This window comes from Manacus candei, unplaced genomic scaffold, assembly GCF_025592945.1.
Source record: "Manacus candei isolate 608988 ecotype Guabito, Panama unplaced genomic scaffold, ASM2559294v1 h1tg000071l, whole genome shotgun sequence".
NCBI classification, from domain to species: domain Eukaryota; kingdom Metazoa; phylum Chordata; class Aves; order Passeriformes; family Pipridae; genus Manacus; species Manacus candei.
This window is the reverse complement of record NW_026138119.1, coordinates 5678790-5697335: the sequence shown is the minus strand read 5'-3', so window position 1 is coordinate 5697335 and position 18546 is coordinate 5678790. Positions and strand designations below refer to the sequence as shown.

Below are 18546 nucleotides of genomic sequence, written 5' to 3'. Positions count from 1 at the left end.
AGGTGAGTTTGGGATGTGTCCAGAAAGGGAGACTCCACGCCCTCCCTGGACATCCTGTTCCAGAGCTCTGCCAGCCTTTCCCGATGGGTGTGGGCACGGAAAACAGCAGCTGTGTGCGATATCGGCTTCTCTAAGAACAACCACCCTCAGGTACGGCGTCCGCCCGCACTCCTGTCCCTGCTGAGCATCATCCCCGGGGCTGTTCCCTTGGGATCCTGCCGGGGTGGTGCCTCTGCGAGTGATGCTCCGGGGGCTGTGGCTCAGCCAGACGGGCCCACCCAGCCCCGATCTCCCCCTCCCGTCCCCCAGGCCCGGCCAAACCTGCCCGGCCCTGCCTGGGCCTGCACCCGCGGGTCCTCCTGCTCCCCCCGCCCCGCCGTTGCCATGGAGCCCCGGCCCCCCTCACCTGCATGGCGCGGGAGAAGAAAACCCCGGCGTCCGACGCCAGTTTCTTCACGTTGAACTCCATATCGGCCGCGGAGCCGCCCCGGCCGCGCCGCACCCCCGCTGTCACCGCGCCCGCCGCACCGCCGCCTTTTATAGCGTCGGCCCCGCGCCTCTTCAAAGGGGCCGTTATACTGTGGGGTCCGTCCCCCACCGCGGTCAGCAGCGCGGCGGGCGCGGCCGCTTTAAGAGAGGGAACTGTCAGCGAGCGCCAATGGGCGCTCGCGCCGCGCCGCGCCGCCCCCTTCCCCTCGCGCTCCGCCGCCGCATCCCCCGAGCCGGGCGCGCTCCCATTGGCCGGGAGGGCACCTTGGGGGCGTGGCCTCACGGAGGCCCCGCCTGCGGGGGGGCTGCGGCGCGGGGGAAGGAGACGCTGCCCTTCCGCGGCCATGGCGGGCGGCGGGGCCGCCGGCGGGGCCCGCCCGGCCCGTGGGGCCCGCGCACCCCCCGCAGCGGTGAGTGAGTGGGGGCCTCCCTCCAGCCCTGCCCTGACCTGCCCGCCGGGCCGCACCATGGCTGGGGAAAGGGGGGAAGGAAGGAGAGGGGGACCCCCGGGTGGAACCGGGCATGGGGGTGCGGGGGGGATGCTCGGGGGTGCGCGGGATGTGGGGGTGCGTGGATGCTCCGCGGGTGCGTTGGCGGGGCCCCGAGTGCTGCAGTGCAGGTGCGGGGGGTCCCACGGGGCGCTCCCCGCACCGGGGGGTTTGTAAAGCGGGGCGGGGGGGATGCGCGGACGGAGCGGCTCCCGCGGTGCCGTCCCGGCGCGGTGACCCCGGGCTGTGTGCTGTGCCCGGGGTCTCTGGCACTTCGCTGTTCTCAGCTGTGCTGCGGCCGGAGCGTTGTGTTTAACCTTGTGGGGAGCCCGTCCAGTCCCCGCGCGCTCCCCCTGCCTTGGGACCATTCCCTGCTGTGCTCCCAGAGTGGGTTTTGGCAGTGGGGGGCGAGGGGTTGTCGGGCAGGGGCAGGGGGTCGTCACACAGCTCTGGGGTCACACATCAGTGCTCTCTGTAGCTCTGCCCTTGAGCACATCCCTCCGGCCCAGCTCCTGGCAGAACTCTGAGTGAACTCCTGCTCAAACCCCCCTTGGTTGGTGCCTCTGAAGGAGGGCTGTGATGAACAGAAAGCAGAGTTTTGACAGTGAAAACATGTGTGTTGTTATTTGTAATAATTGGGGTGGGTTTTTTATACGGAGACTGCAAACAAAGTCCCCCCAGCCATGTGCAACCAGCTCTGGTGTGTTTAGAAACCTCTGGCAGGTATCAAATCCCAGCATGCTGCTGCTGCAGAGCAGTTTGGGAATGTGCCCCTGTGGTTGGTAGGAGAAGCAAAGGAATTGCTGCTGTCGGTGAGAAGATGGTTTAGATCTCCTGCCGGGCACTGCTGCTTCAAGTGACCTGGTGTGTGGTTTGTGAAGTGCAGTACAAGGAGGAGGGGCAGGCCTTGTGTGTCACTCACTCACCCAATTTTTCCCCTCTTCCCACAGGAGGAGGATTGCTGGATGAAGGCCAGCCCCAGGACTTTGAGCCAGATGTCAGAGAGAAGCTGGATTCCCTTGTGAGCAGCTCCCACAGCCCCCACAAGTGCCCTTCCCCTCGGCAGCTCCGGGAGGTGCCAAGGTCCCCGCGCAGACATGGCATTTAGGAGGACAGAGGGAATGTCCATCATGCAGGCCTTGGCCATGACCGTGGCAGAGATCCCCGTGTTTGTTTACACGACTTTTGGGCAGGTACAACAAAAGGCTTTCCCGTCAGAGTCCTTGGATTTGCTCTGTGGGGTTGTGAGGGATGGAGGCACAGTGGGGTGGTACTGGGGGTTTGTAATTTGAGGGTTTGGAAGAACTGCTGGGAGAGTTTGGGCTGGTGGAAGAAAGTTGCTCAGGGTGGGCTTGGAGAGGGGAGAGAAGCTCTTCCCACATCCCTCCCTGGAACACCTGGGTTCAACCTCTCTCTTCAATCAGAGGTGCTAAAAAAAGACTTTTGTTTGAAAGAAGGGTAACACATTTCCCACTTGTAGCAATGCAACGCTTGGAGCAATAAAGCTCAGCTTTATAAAGCACACCAGGGTTTCAGAGCTGGATTTGGGTAACCGGGATTGCATCTGCTACGGGCTGTGTGCAAATTTGGCAGCGTGTCGTGGTAAGACTAAGTTCTCCAGGTCCTGTCAAGATGATGCTCCGCAGTTTCTCTGCTGCTGAGTCTCAGTTGCGTGGCAGGCGCTGCCTGTGGGTGGCAGGGGAAAGCCAAGGTATCTCGTGTTTAACACTGTATTTTTTTTTCTTTAAAAAAAAAAAAAAAAAAGGTGGTGGAATTGGATTTTTCACTGTTGCTCTTTCCTATCTTTTGTGTTCAAAGTCTGTGTTCTCTCAGCTGAGACTCTCTCCAGGCCTGAGGAAGGTGCTGTTTGCCACAGCCCTCGGGACAGTTGCCTTGGCTCTCGCGGCTCATCAGCTGAAGCGCCGGCGCCGTCGGAAGAAGCAAATCGCTCCCGAGAAATGTGGATTTAAACCAGGAGGGATCACAGTGCCCATCCTGCCAACCAGAAGGGTCTCCTCTGTGAAGAAAGGTCGGCCTTGCACAAAGGGGAAATCCCCCAATTCCTTCTGTGAGGGTGCTCGGGGAGGCACGGGAAGCTCCTGATGGGAAAGCAAAGGCATTTGTGTAGTGCTTCGATGCAGAATGAAATGAGAGGCCTGAAGCTCAGTGCCATGAACATAAGAGTTTGGGGAGGAAAGGGAGAGACCCTGAGCTCAAAGTCTTTGGGGACAAAAAGGTGGCACTGAGGTTTTCAACAAGGTTTGCAGTTCCTATACCCTTTCCTGCAGACAGCCTGTGGCTTTCCCTGATAATAATGACCAGGCACAGGGTGACCTGGTTGCATATTGATCTGGTGATGCCAATGTGATGTCTCATCCAGGGTCCTGTGCTGAGCTGAGGGGAGGGTGGCCTGGGCCGGGCTGGGGGGTCAGGAGTGTCTGTCCAGCTCTGGCTGGTGGCTCCTGGACCTTGGGCAGCTTCTTTACTTGCTTGATATTTGGAGTAAAACTGGCCAAAGTCCTCAGCAAAGCACTTTAGGGATTAAGGATTTGTTTTTTGAAGCGTATGAAAATCTTTAGGCGTTTTTAATAATAACCAAGGGAGCAATGTCTGTTCTCTGCCTGGCTGGAGGGAAGGTGGAGGAGTTTTTCCTTTGTTCTTTCTACTTGCCTCTTGCTATCCATAAGCAGTGAATTCATTCCTCAGCCTCATTTTCCCACTGACAGCAGTTTTCTTAGTGTTTCATAGCGAAACAGAGCATAGAGAAGATCTATGACTTATTTTTAGGTATTGGGTGCTGCTTTGCCCATTTGCAGTCACACTGGACAGGGTGATGTTCCCCTCCCTGTTCACAGCTCGAATCACCTGAGCCTAAAATCCTGTTTTTGTGTGACCTTCCCAACTGCAGGCTACTCCAGCAGAAGGGTCCAGAGTCCTGGCAGCAAGAGCAATGACACGCTCAGCGGGATTTCCTCCATTGAGCCCAGCAAACATTCCAGTTCCTCCCACAGCCTCGCCTCGGTAAGGACCTTCTTGGCAGGGCTGGGAGATGGGAGTGCAAGGACCTGTAATGAGATCACCAAGTCCTTGGGCTTGTGCTGGCCAGTGGAAAATGCCAAAGCCTTTGGAGCAGAACAGGTTACAGTGTAATTGTAGGGCGGGTTCTGTCATTAACCTTGCACTGAGTGTCTGGAGTTCCCTGCGTGAAACCAGAGCAGCAGTTTCCTGTGGCCAAGAACTCCAGGGAACATCCCAGTTCTTTGGCCAACAAGGAGCTGCAGGAGGGACTTCCCTGTGGGACATGGGCACAATTCCTTGGGGCTCTCTGTGACCCGCTGAAGGAGTGAGGTTGGGTTGTTGCTGGGTCTCACAGCAATGTTTGCTTCTTTGCTTCCCTCCATGGTGGAGGTTTGGTGGCCCAGCAGCCCCTGTGCCAGCACAGCCCCTCCTGTGCTGGGGCTGATCACAGGTTGCTTTGTTGTCAAAACCAAATTGACTACCAAAATCTGATAGCTCTGTTCAGGAAACAGCACAGGCTGAAAACACAGCCTTGTCGTTCTACCTCCTCCAAAGCCAAAAGCAGCCTATAAATACAGGTAATTCAGGCTTAGCCAGGCAGGAGAAGCCATCAGTGATTATATCCATCTCTTGTGAGATTCAAAACGGAAGTGTTTGTGGCTTCCAGACCTGTTTTACATCCCCATTGCTCAGAGCCTCACGTTCTCTTGGAGCAGCAGGGGCACAGGTGAAGTTCTGTGACGGTGAAACCCTCCCTTGTCATCACCCAGGCTTGGGGGCTGGTTGGCACTGCTGGGGAAGGAGAGGGGAAAAATCACCCCTTGGAAGGGATCTGTTGGGCACCAGCACCCTCCAGGACGTGCAGCTATTGCTGTATTTAGTTAAAGCATCAAAAGTTGCCAAAATCTGTGCGGTCCCAAGCGTGTCTCCAGCAGGCGGCAGTGCTGGCACGGCCCTGCTCCAGCATTCCCTGGGGAACTGGGATGTGACGGGACGTGTCAGCCAGGACCAGGCTCTGGCCTCTTTCCCTCTGCAGGGACTTTCACATACATTTAATTCCCCCACGGCTTCTCCATTCCCACACACGCTGTCCCAGGTTTTGTATTGCTGAAGTCTGTTTCTCTTTAGATAAAAAGCTATCTAAATTCCTTTTTTCCACTGCTGGTGCCTGGGTGGGGATATTCCCACAGGGAGGGATCTGTTCCCATACCCCCTTCATTGTGTGGGAGCTGAGTCTGTGACACTGTTCTTACTGATTTCATGTTCCTTGATGGACAAACAGCTCATCCCTTGCACAGCTGCAGGTTTTACCTGTGGTCTCATCTGCTTCCTGGGGCTCCTCTCTGCCATCCAGTGCACTGATGATTTGCAATTCTGGATGTTAAAGGGATTTATTAACACTCCACAGGGATCAGTCAATGGAGGTGGGGCAAGAATTCATCTGTGAGCTGATTATTGCAGCTTTTTTCTAGTACCAGGCTCAAGTTTCTCTAAGCCACATGCAAACACTGATCACTGATAGTCTTGAACTCGGCACTTTTTGGGGTCAGACTTCAGGAGACATTGATGCCCTGGTGGGAAATTGGACAAAGCTGCCACTTTGCTGTGTGGATTGTAGTGCCCAGCCCTCCCTGGAGAGGGTTTGGTTCCAAAGAGAAGAGCGAGGATTCTCCTTGCCCTCTGGGGATTCCTGAGCTGTAATTTTGCTGAGAATCTGTTCCTTTATTTGGACTGTGGTTGTTTCCCCCCCACTTCCAGTGGTTTTTGTACAGACAGCTGGGGCTGACATGAGCTTTCCATCAAAATCCTGGTGCCTTGGTAGGGATTGCTTTGGAGCTTTCCCAGGCTGTCACCTTCATCAGTGCTCTCCTGCTCTTGCTCATCATTGTACAGCTCAAGTTTCCTAATGAAGCTTCAGCATAAATTGGTTGGGAAGGTATTTCCCACACAACTTCCTGTGCTTTCAAAGGCACCATTGTGGTGCTGGGTGGAGAAGGGCAGGAATTCTCACCTTGCCTCCCCTCCTGAGCACGTCTCCCAAGCAGGGCGAGGGCAGTAACCCTTGACATCTCCTCCTTTCCAGGCAAGGGAGCACCAATACAGGGAAGCACAAGGGCAAATGTGGGGAAGGAAAGTGCCTTTTTGTTAAAATTGAACTGTTGGTGGTGTTTGTGTGGTCTTACCATGGCTACCTTTGGAGGGAATTCAGTTTGGTGCCCTCTGCTCCCTCCCTGCAGATGGTGGCTGTCAACTCCTCCAGTCCAACACCCGCAGGAATGTGGGAGGCCCAGGCAATGGGAGATGCTGGAGCCATTGGGGATGCCAGTGCAGAAAGCCTCTATGTTCAAGGTAAGCAAGCACAAGGGGGACATCACCGTGGGGGAGTTGTGGGAGCAAGAAGAGAGTGGGAATTGGCACAGAGCACCAGCAGCTCAATGTAGAGCTCTGACAGGAAGCTCTCTCATGTTCTCAACTTAAACTCAGTCACTTGTTAGTTATAAAAGTCCCATCTTCTCCTAAAAATACATTTACCTCTTTTGTCAGTGAGTAATTTACTTCTAAAATACTGTTCTCGAGCAACAGGCCCATCTTGTGCAGAGAACAGCATTTTGGAAGTAACACAGCTGATATTTTAACTGATTTGGGGATGTTCTCCTCAACTTTAATAAAAAAAAAACATACTGAGAAAGAAATACTTTTATCCTTTCAGGTGGGGAGAGATTTCCCTCTTTGCTGGTCTGAGTGAGCAAAGACTCATCCTGTATTTCTGTTCCTGAGTGGCCTGGCACTCTCACAGCTGGTATTTGGTTGCATTTTCAGGCATGGAGCTGTTTGAGGAGGCCCTGCAGAAATGGGAACAGGCACTGAGCATCAGGCAGAGGGACAGTGCCAGTACCAGCACCCCTGTGCCCTGGGACAGCAGGAAACAGCAGGAGAGCATATCTGAGAATATTTCAGAGGTAGGTGCCCACTGTTCCCTTGCAGTGGCCAGCTGGGGAACATGCTGAAAGGCCAGCCTGGGTGCTGGAAGGAGTAATTAGTGGGAGGTTAAAAGGACAGCAAATTAAGGGCAGAGTCAGGCCAGACTCTGTTTAAGAGCTGTCTGTATCTGCAGCTTCCTTATGCAATGGGGACTGGGTGTTTTTAATTTCTTTCTCTTTTTGATACGTCTCGCCCCCTCATTCCCCAGCTTTCCTACCCACCTTCCAGCCTCATGTCACTCACTGTCACTCGTGTCCTCCCATGGCAGAGCCTGTGGTAGGAAAAGGCTGGGATGAATTCAGCACTGCTTTGCCTGCCAGTGCTGTCTCTGTCATTTTTTAATGCATTTGAAAGTGGAGAACTTGACGGTCACTGTCACTTCCTGGGGATGAATCAACTGGGATTCCTGGGGATTCCAGTATTTTAGGAGAGCCACTTGCTGTCTTGGACTTGAGGATTATGCAGGGAAGACCTGGGATAAGAGGAGGTTCAACCTAGAATGGCTCAGTGACAGCCACAAAGCTAAAAAGAGCTGCTGTAGCTCAGGACTGTGGAAGCTGATGCACTCCCAAATCTCCAGTTCTCACTGGCAAAAAGTCTTCCCAGTCCCCTGTAAACAGGGCCTGGTGTAGTAAATCTGTGGGACATTTGTCTTTTGTGCTGGATAATGTTTATCCAAGTCAAATCTGGATTCTGCTGTTGTTGGCTCTCCTTGAAGAGTCCTGTAGGATTTCTAAAACTGCCTTAAAAACCAGTTGATTCCTTATCAAAATAGATTTTGTGCTTCTTGTTAATGCTTCTGTCTTCTGGGTGAGATACTCATGCAAACACAGGGGCATGAAGGCAGGATACTGTGTAAGTCTTATTTTTCTCCCTTTTTTTTTTCCTATCCTCCTGTGTTGCTCACAGCAAACTTTGCTTATGCCCAGCACCTTAATCCAAGGACTCTTACTCTGTTATCCAGTTATCCAGTTCTGGATACTCTGTTATATTCAACACAGGTTTCCTGATGGGAGTTCCTCTTGAAATTAGGCCAAAGTCACAAGTCAGGAGAATTAAGTGCTCTATAACTCATTAAAATACCCGTTTTTCTGGATGGCAGGTTAAAGTTCTTTAGTTCTTTCTTCCTTTTTTAACAGGGAAACAAAATTGTGAAGCTCAAAAGCCAGAGGGTTTGAATAGGCTACATAGAAGCTTCTCTCCCCTGTGCATTATTAGCTGCATTGTAGGATTAATGACTCCTCTCTCTTTTTATTTTTAATCATTTAATCTGCAAACTGTAAATCCCATTTTTACTGAAAATTCCCTCCCGTATTTCGTGCTGTCAATCTGCCCCTGCCCAGCTGGCTAACTAAGGGTGGCATTTCTGTATGTTCAAGGAGGAGTCCCAGAAAAGGGAGTTTGCTGAGAAGCTGGAATCCCTCCTGCACCGAGCCTACCACCTCCAGGAAGAGTTTGGATCCTCACTCCCATCAGACAGCATCCTGCTGGATCTGGGTATGGCACCTGGGGTGGAGATGCATTAAAATGGCAGGTTTTTGTCTGGTTTTACATCTTTTCTGTAAGCCAGGCAATGGAGGAGTGACACAGGGCTGCTTGTGGTGGGGGGAGAGAGCACAGGAGCAGAGAGGAGTGGTAGTCCATGAACTCCAACACATCCAGGTTCTTTCCCTCCTCCAGAGAAGACTTTAATGCTCCCGTTGGCGGACGGATCGCTGCGGCTCCGGACGGACGATGAGGACAGCTCAGCTTCTGAGGATTCCTTCTTCTCTGCAGCAGAGGTGACTTCAGTGCCAGCTGTGTCACAGTCCAGTTGCTTGGAGGGAAGCCATGAAGGCAGCAGAGCCAAACACATCTGGGTAGAGGAATATGATAAAACTCAGAGCAACAGCCCCAAGCTGGGGGTTCTTGATGGATGTTAGGAAAAGCTTTTTAATTAGGAGGGTGGTGCAGGCTGTTCCAACCAGCACTTCCATGTCATCTTCCTGTCTACTGTAGAAAACACGGTATAACAGCTAGGAAAGTATTGCTATCTAACATAAGGTGACCTGGCTGTGTAAATTTTAGGGGATATTGAGCTGTGTCAGCTTTTGGTGGGAAAAGAAATAGCTTTGCCTGAAATAATTGTCACTGAAAGACTTTGCTAGCTGAAGATTCTGTGATTCCGCGCAGCAGGTCTGTCTTGCTTGTGTGCGGTCTCTGAGTATTTGCAAATATTTAACAAGATCATTTTGCTCTCCCCATGGCTCTTGCCACCTCTGCAGCTCTTTGACTCTCTCCCCTTTGAGGAAATGCCATTCCACCTCTCCAGGCCTGTGGCAGCATATGAAGAAGCCCTGCAGCTGGTGAAGGAAGGGAAGGTCGCCTGCCGGACGCTGAGGTGAGGGGCCAGCTTGTGTAGAGGCTCTTTTGGGCAGTGTCAGCACATCATTTGCCTTTGAGCAGCCCCATTACCAGAGAAACGGGGTCCTAAATTCACAGCATCCTTCCTGCTGGTTTGGACTTTCCAGGGAATTAGCCCCAGATTTTAGGCCATGCATGTTAAGAAAGAGTAATTGTCCCAGGAAATTAGGAATAGGAATGTGACTGTTCTGGGACACTGTTACAGGCATAGCCCTGCACTGTAACAGCCTGGCAGAGGTGCTGTGGTTCCCCAGGGAGCTGGACAAAGGGAATGTGGTTTTTCCTTTCTCCTATCCACAGACTGGGAATTCATTTTTTTGGTTTTAGGGGACCAATAGTCAGTAGGAACACCAACATTAGGAGTACTGGAATTTATACAATCCTTCCCCTTTCTCTCTAGGACGGAGCTCCTCGGCTGCTACAGTGACCAGGATTTCCTGGCAAAGCTGCACTGTGTCAGGCAGGCATTCCAGGTGAGAACAGCTCCAGGCTCCTGGGTTTCCATGGCATGTGGCAGCATGTTCTCCTCCAGCCTGAACTCTTGTTGCTTAATTCTGTAATCCCATTCTGATCAGTATGATTTGGAAAAAGAGGGGATCCCCTGGTCCCTGTGCCCAGCTGGAGTGATGGTTACATGGCCACTGATGCTGGTTTAGTTCTGGGAAGTTAAAGTTCAGGAAATTCAGAGTTGCCCAGAAGCTTTTACTCCCACTTATGAGCTTTCAAATGGGCTGGTGTCAGACCTCTGAGGTGGGGGAGCAAGGTTTCCTTCTTCCCACAGTCCTCTTCTGGCAGTGTATGGAGCCTGAACAGCAGCTTCCAGTATTCTTGATAATTCTAGTCTTTCAACCTAATTTTGAACTCGTGTCCTGGAGAGAGCAGTTTTGTTTTCTAGACTCCAGCTTATTCAAGGTTAACAACACTGGTGTGTGCAGCTTTGCACCGCTTCGAGTCCTGTCCTTTTCCTTCCTCCCAGCTCAGGATCTGTGTGGGAGAAGGTGCTCACACGACTTCTGTGTTCCCTCTGCAGGAGCTGCTGGAGGATGAAAGCAATCAACTGTTTTTTGGGGAGGTTGGGAAGCAGATGGTGATAGGACTGATGACAAAGGCTGAAAAGGTAGGAAGTTTGTGTAAGAACTAAGCTATGCCTTGAGCCGGGGGACACTTGTTCCTCCATCCCAGCCCAGAGTCTGTCCAGTGTGTTGGAAGAAGAAAATATCTGCATGCTGGTGACTTTTGTGATGTTGATGAGAGCTCAAATCAGAGTAGTCAAACTTTGCTGAAATGTGCCCACAGCTGTTGTACCTTCTGAAGTGTTTTGTTTCTCTGCTCTCCCAGAATCCCAAAGCTTTCCTGGAAAGCTACGAGGAGATGCTGCGTTATGCACTGAGACAAGAGACCTGGCCGACTACTCAGCAGGAGCTGGAGGGAAGAGGGGTTGGTAAAGACATTATCTTTGCAGAGTTGCAGAGGAGTTGGAAGATAATTGTTGAGAGGTTGTGGACACCCCATTCCTGGAGGTGTTCAAGGCCAGGGCTGGATGGGGCTCTGAGTAACCTGGTCTAGTGGAAGGTGTCCCTGCCCATGGCAGGGGATGGAACTGGATGATCTTTAAGGTCCCTTCCAACCCAAACCATTCTGTGATTCTGTGGTAAATGGATATGTAGGAATGGCCTAGGAATGAAAGAGCTGAAATATGATTACATTGACTTCAGCTACGTTTTGTTACTTCAAACAAAAGCATAAAGTCTCTTTTTTTTTAAACCTGTTCCCTTTACAGACTGTTCTGCTCCCTTGACAGGTGGTGTGCATGAGTTTCTTTGATATTGTGCTGGACTTCATCCTCATGGATGCTTTTGAGGACCTGGAGAACCCGCCCTCCTCCGTGCTGGCCGTGCTGCGCAACCGCTGGCTCTCCGACAGCTTCAAGGAGACGGTGTGTGAAACAGGGAGTCCTTGTGCTGAGCCTTGAGATCTCAGTGACAGAGCTAGAAAAGAGCAAAACCTCGTCTGCTTTGGCTGGGCTGAATTCTCTCTTTGTAAATGCCATGCTTTCCTCGAGCTCTGAACAGCCATCTTCTGCTACATGGAAATTGTCCACAGGAAAGCCTTCCTTGTTTTGGAAGCATCTCGTTGGCAACAAGACTTTATTGCTCTGGGGCCCTTTATCAGCGATGCCATGGAGATGTTAAAAGATGACAACACATATTTTTATGAATGAGAGTAAGAGGATCAAAGTGTAGGGAAAGATACGTGTGTTAGCACGTGGTCATTCATTCTGGTGGTACCTCACCAGACACTGATGCTCAAATTGCAGTGATTCTCTCTAGTCCTGGCCCCCAGCTGCATATTTAAGTTTGATAGAGTGAGAATAAGATGGTTGGGAGGCACCTTTTAACAGCTGTCTGTTTACAGTGGATTGTGGGCCGTTGGGCAACTGTGTCAGATCATATTAGAAATTTAAAAAGCCCTTCGGCTTCTCTGGAATGGATCTGGAGTGGCTAAATCTGCTTCCAGTTTGCTTCACTTTTGTCATTTTAAGAGTTGTTGGCACAAAAGGGCCACTGCTTTGATGTTTTGACAGCAATGTGTTGGTAAACTTTAGGGTTTTTTAATATAATCCCAGTAACTGATAGTCTTTGTTTATTGTAGGCTCTGGCAACTGCCTGCTGGTCAGTTCTGAAAGCAAAAAGGAGGCTTCTGATGGTAAGCAAAATGAATTAAAAGGGAAAGAATGTAATGTATTTGAAGGTGAAAGGAGAACACCTAGATCTTGACAAAATATAAAATCTTAAGTGGTAGAAGGCTGAACTGAGTCACATTCTTTGTGATGCTTTAGAGCACTGGGGTCCTGTTGTCACTGCTCCACTGCCATGCCAGTATTTTACTCTGTCAGATGGAGTTTATTCTCCCTTTTTCTTAATGTGAGCAAGAAAGGTTCACATTCTCCACTTCTTCTCTCCCCAGCACTGATCCTGACTAGTTATTACTTGATGAGTTTAACTTAAATCTGTGACTTTCTGAAGTATCACAGTGGATGAGTTCATAGACCTGGGGAACAGGAAGCTGCAACTTCACAACTTCAGTTCTGCCACAGGATCTGTGGCCTCTGGCAGGTTTTCAGCTCGATCCCACAGCCAGCTGGTACCACAGCTCACCCTGTGAGGTGGCACAAAGAGAAGTGAGAGTGTTGGAAGCTAAGCTGGTGTTGTCCTGCAGTAGCTCTGTTTTGGATATTTACATCTCCTTCCCTGGCTTGGGCTGGAGATTTTAAATAGAGGCTATAAAGACTGGCTGGTGGTTGCTTTTCATTTTCTTCTCTTTATTTTGCTCCTGAAATAGTAGTTTAAAAACATGAAGATAGTAATCCTTCAGGGGATCTAAAAGATAAATTTAGTTCTGCAGGAAGAGATGTTCCTAATAGCTCTGAACTTCACTTACTGAAGTTACTTCAGTTACTGAAGTTCAGTGCTTTCTGGCAGGGAGTTTGGTAGCTGATATGGAATAAGCTGCTAATTCTGTCTGAGAATGAAGACCAACCAATTCTTGCCTTCCCTGTGGCAGGTACCAGATGGCTTTATCTCTCATTTCTACTCCGTATCGGAGCATGTCAGTCCTGTTCTAGCCTTTGGTTTTCTGGGGCCCAAGCAGCAGCTCTCTGAAGTCTGCAGTTTCTTCAAGGTAAGGTGGCTTTTCTGTACCTGGGCTGTGTGGGACTCCTGTCTGCTGGCTTAGAGCTGCAGGTGTGTGTTCTTGGTGACTGATGTGGCATTAAGAAACTCGGCTCTGTACAAAAGCCTTTTGAAAGCCACTTGGTTTTGAGATGCAGATTGCTGAATTGAGATTGATAAGGATTCCCAGCAGAATTTACTATAGCTGACAGCAAAACTGTGTGATGAGATCAATTTATATCATCAGTATTGGAAAAGATTGTGGGTGCATATGCTGAAAGAATATTTTGTCTAAGAGTACAGGGAATCTTACAAGTTTTGTATTTGATCTTAAAGCCTGAATTGTCTTGTTCTGGTTGATGGTGTTAGGAGACGTGAGACATGAGAACGTGTTGCATCCATTAAATGTTTGCATGGATATTGCCATGGCCATCAGCATTGCTTTCCTGGCTTCAGGAGCTCTGCTGTCCTGTTCCAGAGGCATGAGGGGATCTATCCACCAGAGTAATCCCCAGCCTGATGCAGGTCTTTGCTTGGATGGCAGACGTGCAGAATTCCTTATGGGGTTCTCTGCTTGCTGCAGTCCAGGCAGCCGGTGCTGGCAGGTGGAAGGAGGTCCCCTGACTGTAAACCTTCCCTTTTCTTTTGCAGCATCAGATAGTGCAGTATCTGAAGGACATGTTTGATTTCGACAACGTGAGGTACACGACGGTGCAGCTGCTGGCAGAAGACATTCTGCAGCTGTCGCGGCGGCGCAGCGAGATCCTCCTGGGATACCTGGGCACCGAGAGCTCCCCGGAGATGAACGGCACGCTCCCTGGGGAAACAGAGCCACTCAAGGAGGAGCTCATCTGATGTCAGGGGAGGAAAACACTTTTTGTACAAGGACCTTTTTTCCCCCCAGAGGTGGATAAAACTACCTGCAGCGTGCAGCGGTGGCAGCAAGACTGTCTCAACACACCTGGCGGGACCTTCTGCTTTTTGTAGCCAGTAGTGTTTGCTGGGATGGATCCAGGACCACTTGCCAGCTTATGGTTTGAATTTCTTCTTTGTTCCACCTTCCTGTTCTTTTTATTATTATTACTTTTAATGTGTCATATATACATTGTGTCCTGAACTGCCCGGGCCCAGATTTTTGCCCACTCTCTTGAATAGGGCAAATACACGTTCCTGTTTTGCCTGTGTGTGTTTTCTGGGAGGTAATTCCTGATGTTTACGGTGTGGGAACAGGAATGTCACTAGTAAATTCTCCACTTGACCACTAGCTTCTCAAGGAGGCTTTGCTTGCTTTGGGATTTTATTACTGGTCCTCTCTACTGTGTTCCTACAGACATTAATTACTGCTGATTTTTACTTTCCCTGTGTTTAACACATGCAATGTGACTGGTGAAAATTTCTTTCCTGGGGAGGAAGAAATAGTTCTGTAAAGCACTGAAGCAAAATGCAGTCTGAAGCTCTAGGGAAACTGGTCTGTTCCCTTGGTGTTGCTGCTCTTTGCAGACCAGATGACGGGGTCTGTGCTGTGGTAATCTTTGCTTAGGAGGTTGCTGAGGTCTGTGTTTGCCCCCAGGGCAAGTTAGTGTGAGGAGGGGATTTGCATCCTGCCTGTGCATGCACAAAGTGTTTACCATCCATCGAAGTGCCTTGCTGGATTTCAGAATGAGCCAGCAGCAGGTTTTTGCTGGGTAGGAGGTGTGGGGTGTGTGCAGGAGGGAAACAGTGTAATGTGGTGCCTATTGCTGTTATGCACAAGGTGGTCAGAGGTGTAGAGGTTGGATGTGTGCACAAAAGGGGTTGTGTGTGCAGATAGTTGGAGAGCTGGGGTCAAGCTTCTAGAGAGGAAATGACACTTGATAGTCTGTCAGTCCTAACAAACAGAGTTTTGGGTAATGATGGAGAGTGTGTGGGTGTATGATGTGGTTCTGCTGGGGTTGGGTCTCCTCAAATACTGTGGTCCTGACTGCACGGCCAGCACCTGGAATCTGCCTGCTTTGGGATGGGAGCTGAGTTGGATACTCGTGTGGGACAGCAGCAGTGGAGTGTGCTGGACTTGCAGAATCATAGAATATGCTGAGTTGGAAGGGACTCATCAGGATCATCAAGTCCACCCCCCCGGCCCTGCACAGGACACCCCAAGAATCCCATCCTGTGCCTGAGAGCGTTGTCCAAACGCTCCTTGGACTCAGACAGGCTTGGTGCTGTGCCCATTTCTCTGGGGAGCCTGTTCCAATGCCCAACCTCCCTGTGGGGGAAGAACCTTTTCCTGATACCCAACCTAAACCTCTCCTGACTCAGCTTCATGCTGTTGACTTGAGGCAATCCTGGCTTTTGTGTGAGGTTTGCAGTGATTTGCTGAGTCCTCTGAATGCAGTGTCACAGGTGAAGCTGAGGTCCAGCCTTGCTTTCTCCTATTTCAGTCTGCATAAAGCTCCAAGTCCCACCCTTGGAATGGGGAGGTCTTCAGGACTTCCACAAAAACATGAGCTTCACTGTTTTTGTTCCAGACTGACTGGGTGCCCCTTGTTCTGTTCCAGGTAAAAGACACAAGTCTTATCTAGCCATATTTTTGCAAGGGGAAAAAATTTAAATATGTAAGAATCTGGAATTTCCATATTAGTGGAAAGTCAGTGCATGGGCTTGGAGAATACAAATCTCTTGTCTCTCTTCAGATATCCAGTGTGGATTCTGCTGGTAAAAGCAGGTAGGAAGTAAACAGAGAAAAAAGTAAACAGGAGGATGTGAAAGGAGCAGATAAATGTGCTGTGCCATGTGCTCTGGGGTCACCCTGCTTGAGCAGGGAGGTGGGACCAGATGACCCACTGTGGTCCCTTCCAACCTGACACATTCTGTGGTTCCCTGAAATGTTCCTGAGATGTTTGCAAGGGGGTAAGTGTAGAGCACGTAACATCTGGTGCTCTGTAAGCACATCAGGCTGATGTGGCTTATCCTGCAAACCAGATTAATGCAATAAACAGGGCAATGCTGAGGCAGAAATGAGGAGCAGCTGCCCAAAGTGAGGCTGCATGGAATAAACTGTTGTGAGAAGGATTTAAGAGACAGCAGTTGAAACTAGGAAAGGTCTCTGAGGTGTCTTGCTCCTGGCAGTGTGCAGGAAGAGGAGAAACAGAGGATATTGTATTAGCACGACACGCCTGCTACATGTAAACTGTGATTCAAAAGGATGGTATATTCTGAAAGCAAGTTACTTTGCAGGAAAAAAAAATGGTTATTGTGCTTTGTGCTCTTGTATGGCTGGTTTAGAAGAAAGAGTCACTTCAGCAGCTTTTGTACAGTGGTTAAAAAGATGCTAAAATGTGAAGATTAGTGTAACAAGACGGATTGTGATTCTAAACAATCAGTGCTGTTAAATGCTCATTTTTAGAGTTGTTTTATGTGTATTTATTTACTGTTTTGAGTGTCTTTTGGCCTCAGTGCTCGGGCAGCCTGCCTGCTTTGTGTACAGACAAGAACACTGGCTGCTGACTTTGGGCTTTCTGCAGCCTTGCAGGAAAGGAGGCTGAAACAGGGTCCCCCTGAAGCAAACACTAACTTGCACTGTGGCTTTTTAAGCTGAGAAATTGTAAATTCCTAATCAATCCAATGAACAAAGACTGTTTTATTACAGCTTGATGCTTTTCTTTTCCTTAGCCTTTTTTGCAAGTAGGGCACTGCTGCCCTCCCAGTGAAGGTAAATAGGAATCTGCCTCGGAAACTTCCACAGCTTCTTGAGCATTGAGTTCTCCCTCTCTGCCCACAACACTGACTGGGCCCTGCCCCAGCCAAGCTTGTCTGCCCAGACAAACTGGTTTTATCTTTACTGGGATGGATGTTTCATTTCATTGCTGCTCTTTGTCCCTCCCCAGTCCCAGTGTAGCTCGAGAGGAAAGGCAGAAGGGGTTCGCAGGAATTGCAAGGAGGGAACTGCAAGGACCAGTGGGTTCAGAGGAGTTATTCCTATGGAAGAAGCTCTCCTGACCTCAGGAGTGGTGGTCAGTGACCTGCTGTGTTCAGCTCCTTTGGATCCAACCCTGAGCAGGGGCTTGGCTGCTTCCATTGATCCCAGAGCAGGGCTCAGCCCACATGGTGACTGTCTCGGACTCACCCGTTTTGCTGGGTAGAGTAAAAGGTTATGTCAGAACACCTGCCTGCCCTCTGGCTTCCTGACATCCCTAGAAAATCCTTTCCCCAGCATATTGTGTTTAGCAAAGGAAATTCTTCAGCATTAGTAGCAGAGATACATATTCAGGTAGAATCCCTAGAGATGAGACATTTGCCTTTTTATGATGAACCCTTATTCTCAAGGGGTTAAATCAGTCTGGGCTGACACTTGCAAGATTTTAACACTGATGGGGATTTAAAGTGGCTTAGCAGCTCTGAAATAAAATCCCTCAGTAGTTTCTGATGCTTAAACAGAATTTAAAATATGCATGACTTTCATTTTTTATGTGGAGGTTGTAACAAGCTTCACCAGTGGTTAAAGTACATACTCAGTACTTTAGTATGTATGTAGAGACTACGCCAAATGGCTTTAGGAGGGTCTTTAGGATCTTTAAAGCACATTAATAAAAAATTATGAGGAAAAATCTGCCTTGTATCTACAAGATCAGTGTGGCTTTGAAGAGCATGACTTGTGCTGTCTCATACAGGGAGGTGGGAAAGCAGGATTTTATTTACCCCTCTTCAGTAGAACATTCCTCTGCCATATCTGAAACTAATGAATGTAAACTTGTGCCTATTTTTTTGTTGATTTCCTAAAGGTGTAAAAATCTGTTCTTGTTTTGCTTCTATCTTTTTTTTCTTTGCAGCTAATTTTTTTTTAATATCTTTAATCTTAGGATGTGGGCATTACAAGTCAAATAAAACTTTCCTTCGTTGATTGTGGTTTTTGTTTCTAAATTTCCCAGCAACACGTGCTAGAAACTTAGTCTTTGGTTTCTAACTTAGGTGACAATTGTGGTGACACCTTTGGTGCTAGTGATGGTATAGAACAAGGTTTGCTCTTCCCAGAGTTAAAATTATGAACTTAAAGGGTTTTGATGTAAACTTAAAGGGTTTGTTTGCATGGGGAGTTTTCCATGGGTCTACTGACACATCCATAGACTAAGCAGGCTATAAAATAAACAAAACAGCTCCTGTGCTTTGAGCAGTGGTTGGAAACTATGGGGTTTCATTTTTCAGATTTTTCTGTGGTGGTTTGGCTGTGTTGGGGTGTGGTGTGTGTAGAGTAGCAGGCTTTGATGAAGTGATAACAGGAATCCCAGTGAGGAGCAGAACCTCTTAAACATTGTCCCAGGTTCTTGTAGCACTTATCAGCCCCCCAAACTGCATGAGAGAAACCCAGAGCAAAGCCTGTGGGTTGGTATCGGAGGGGCCCATCTGCTGAGCAATGCAAGAAACTCATCTTCTCGCTCTTCTGAGGCAATTACAGTAGATTTAAATACTCTAATTTTCAGACGATACAGAAACCAGAGTGAATCAGATAGGCTGTTTCTTCC

The 18546-nt window shown here is 49.5% G+C and overlaps 2 protein-coding genes across 7 annotated transcripts in view; one reads left to right on the top strand and one right to left on the bottom strand.

Annotated features, from left to right (window-relative positions):
* Positions 1-18546, bottom strand: part of SH3GLB2 (SH3 domain containing GRB2 like, endophilin B2) — a 118652-nt gene that overhangs the window by 24114 nt on the left and 75992 nt on the right. For 4 of the 5 annotated variants that reach the window (XM_051807730.1, XM_051807731.1, XM_051807732.1 and 1 more), the window contains exon 1: positions 407-534. The exons of the other annotated variant lie outside the window; for it this stretch is intronic. In XM_051807730.1, the coding sequence (XP_051663690.1) occupies positions 407-469 (63 nt within the window). In that variant the 5' untranslated portion in view covers positions 470-534. Of the gene's footprint in view, positions 1-406; positions 535-18546 lie in introns of those variants that run through there. 5 annotated transcript variants of the gene reach the window in all.
* MIGA2 (mitoguardin 2) lies at positions 789-17928 on the top strand. 2 transcript variants are annotated; one of them, XM_051807725.1, is made up of 16 exons: positions 789-899; positions 1928-2170; positions 2796-3006; positions 3886-3998; positions 6233-6344; positions 6816-6955; positions 8357-8474; positions 8658-8758; positions 9242-9357; positions 9781-9853; positions 10411-10497; positions 10719-10817; positions 11182-11316; positions 12033-12086; positions 12945-13061; positions 13703-17928. In XM_051807725.1, the coding sequence occupies exons 2-16, from the start codon at positions 2075-2077 to the stop codon at positions 13904-13906; spliced, it is 1776 nt and encodes a 591-aa protein (XP_051663685.1). In that variant the 5' UTR covers positions 789-899; positions 1928-2074; the 3' UTR covers positions 13907-17928. The 2 variants fall into 2 exon arrangements, with proteins under 2 accessions (XP_051663685.1, XP_051663686.1); XM_051807726.1 differs by having other exon boundaries at positions 813-899; positions 8360-8474.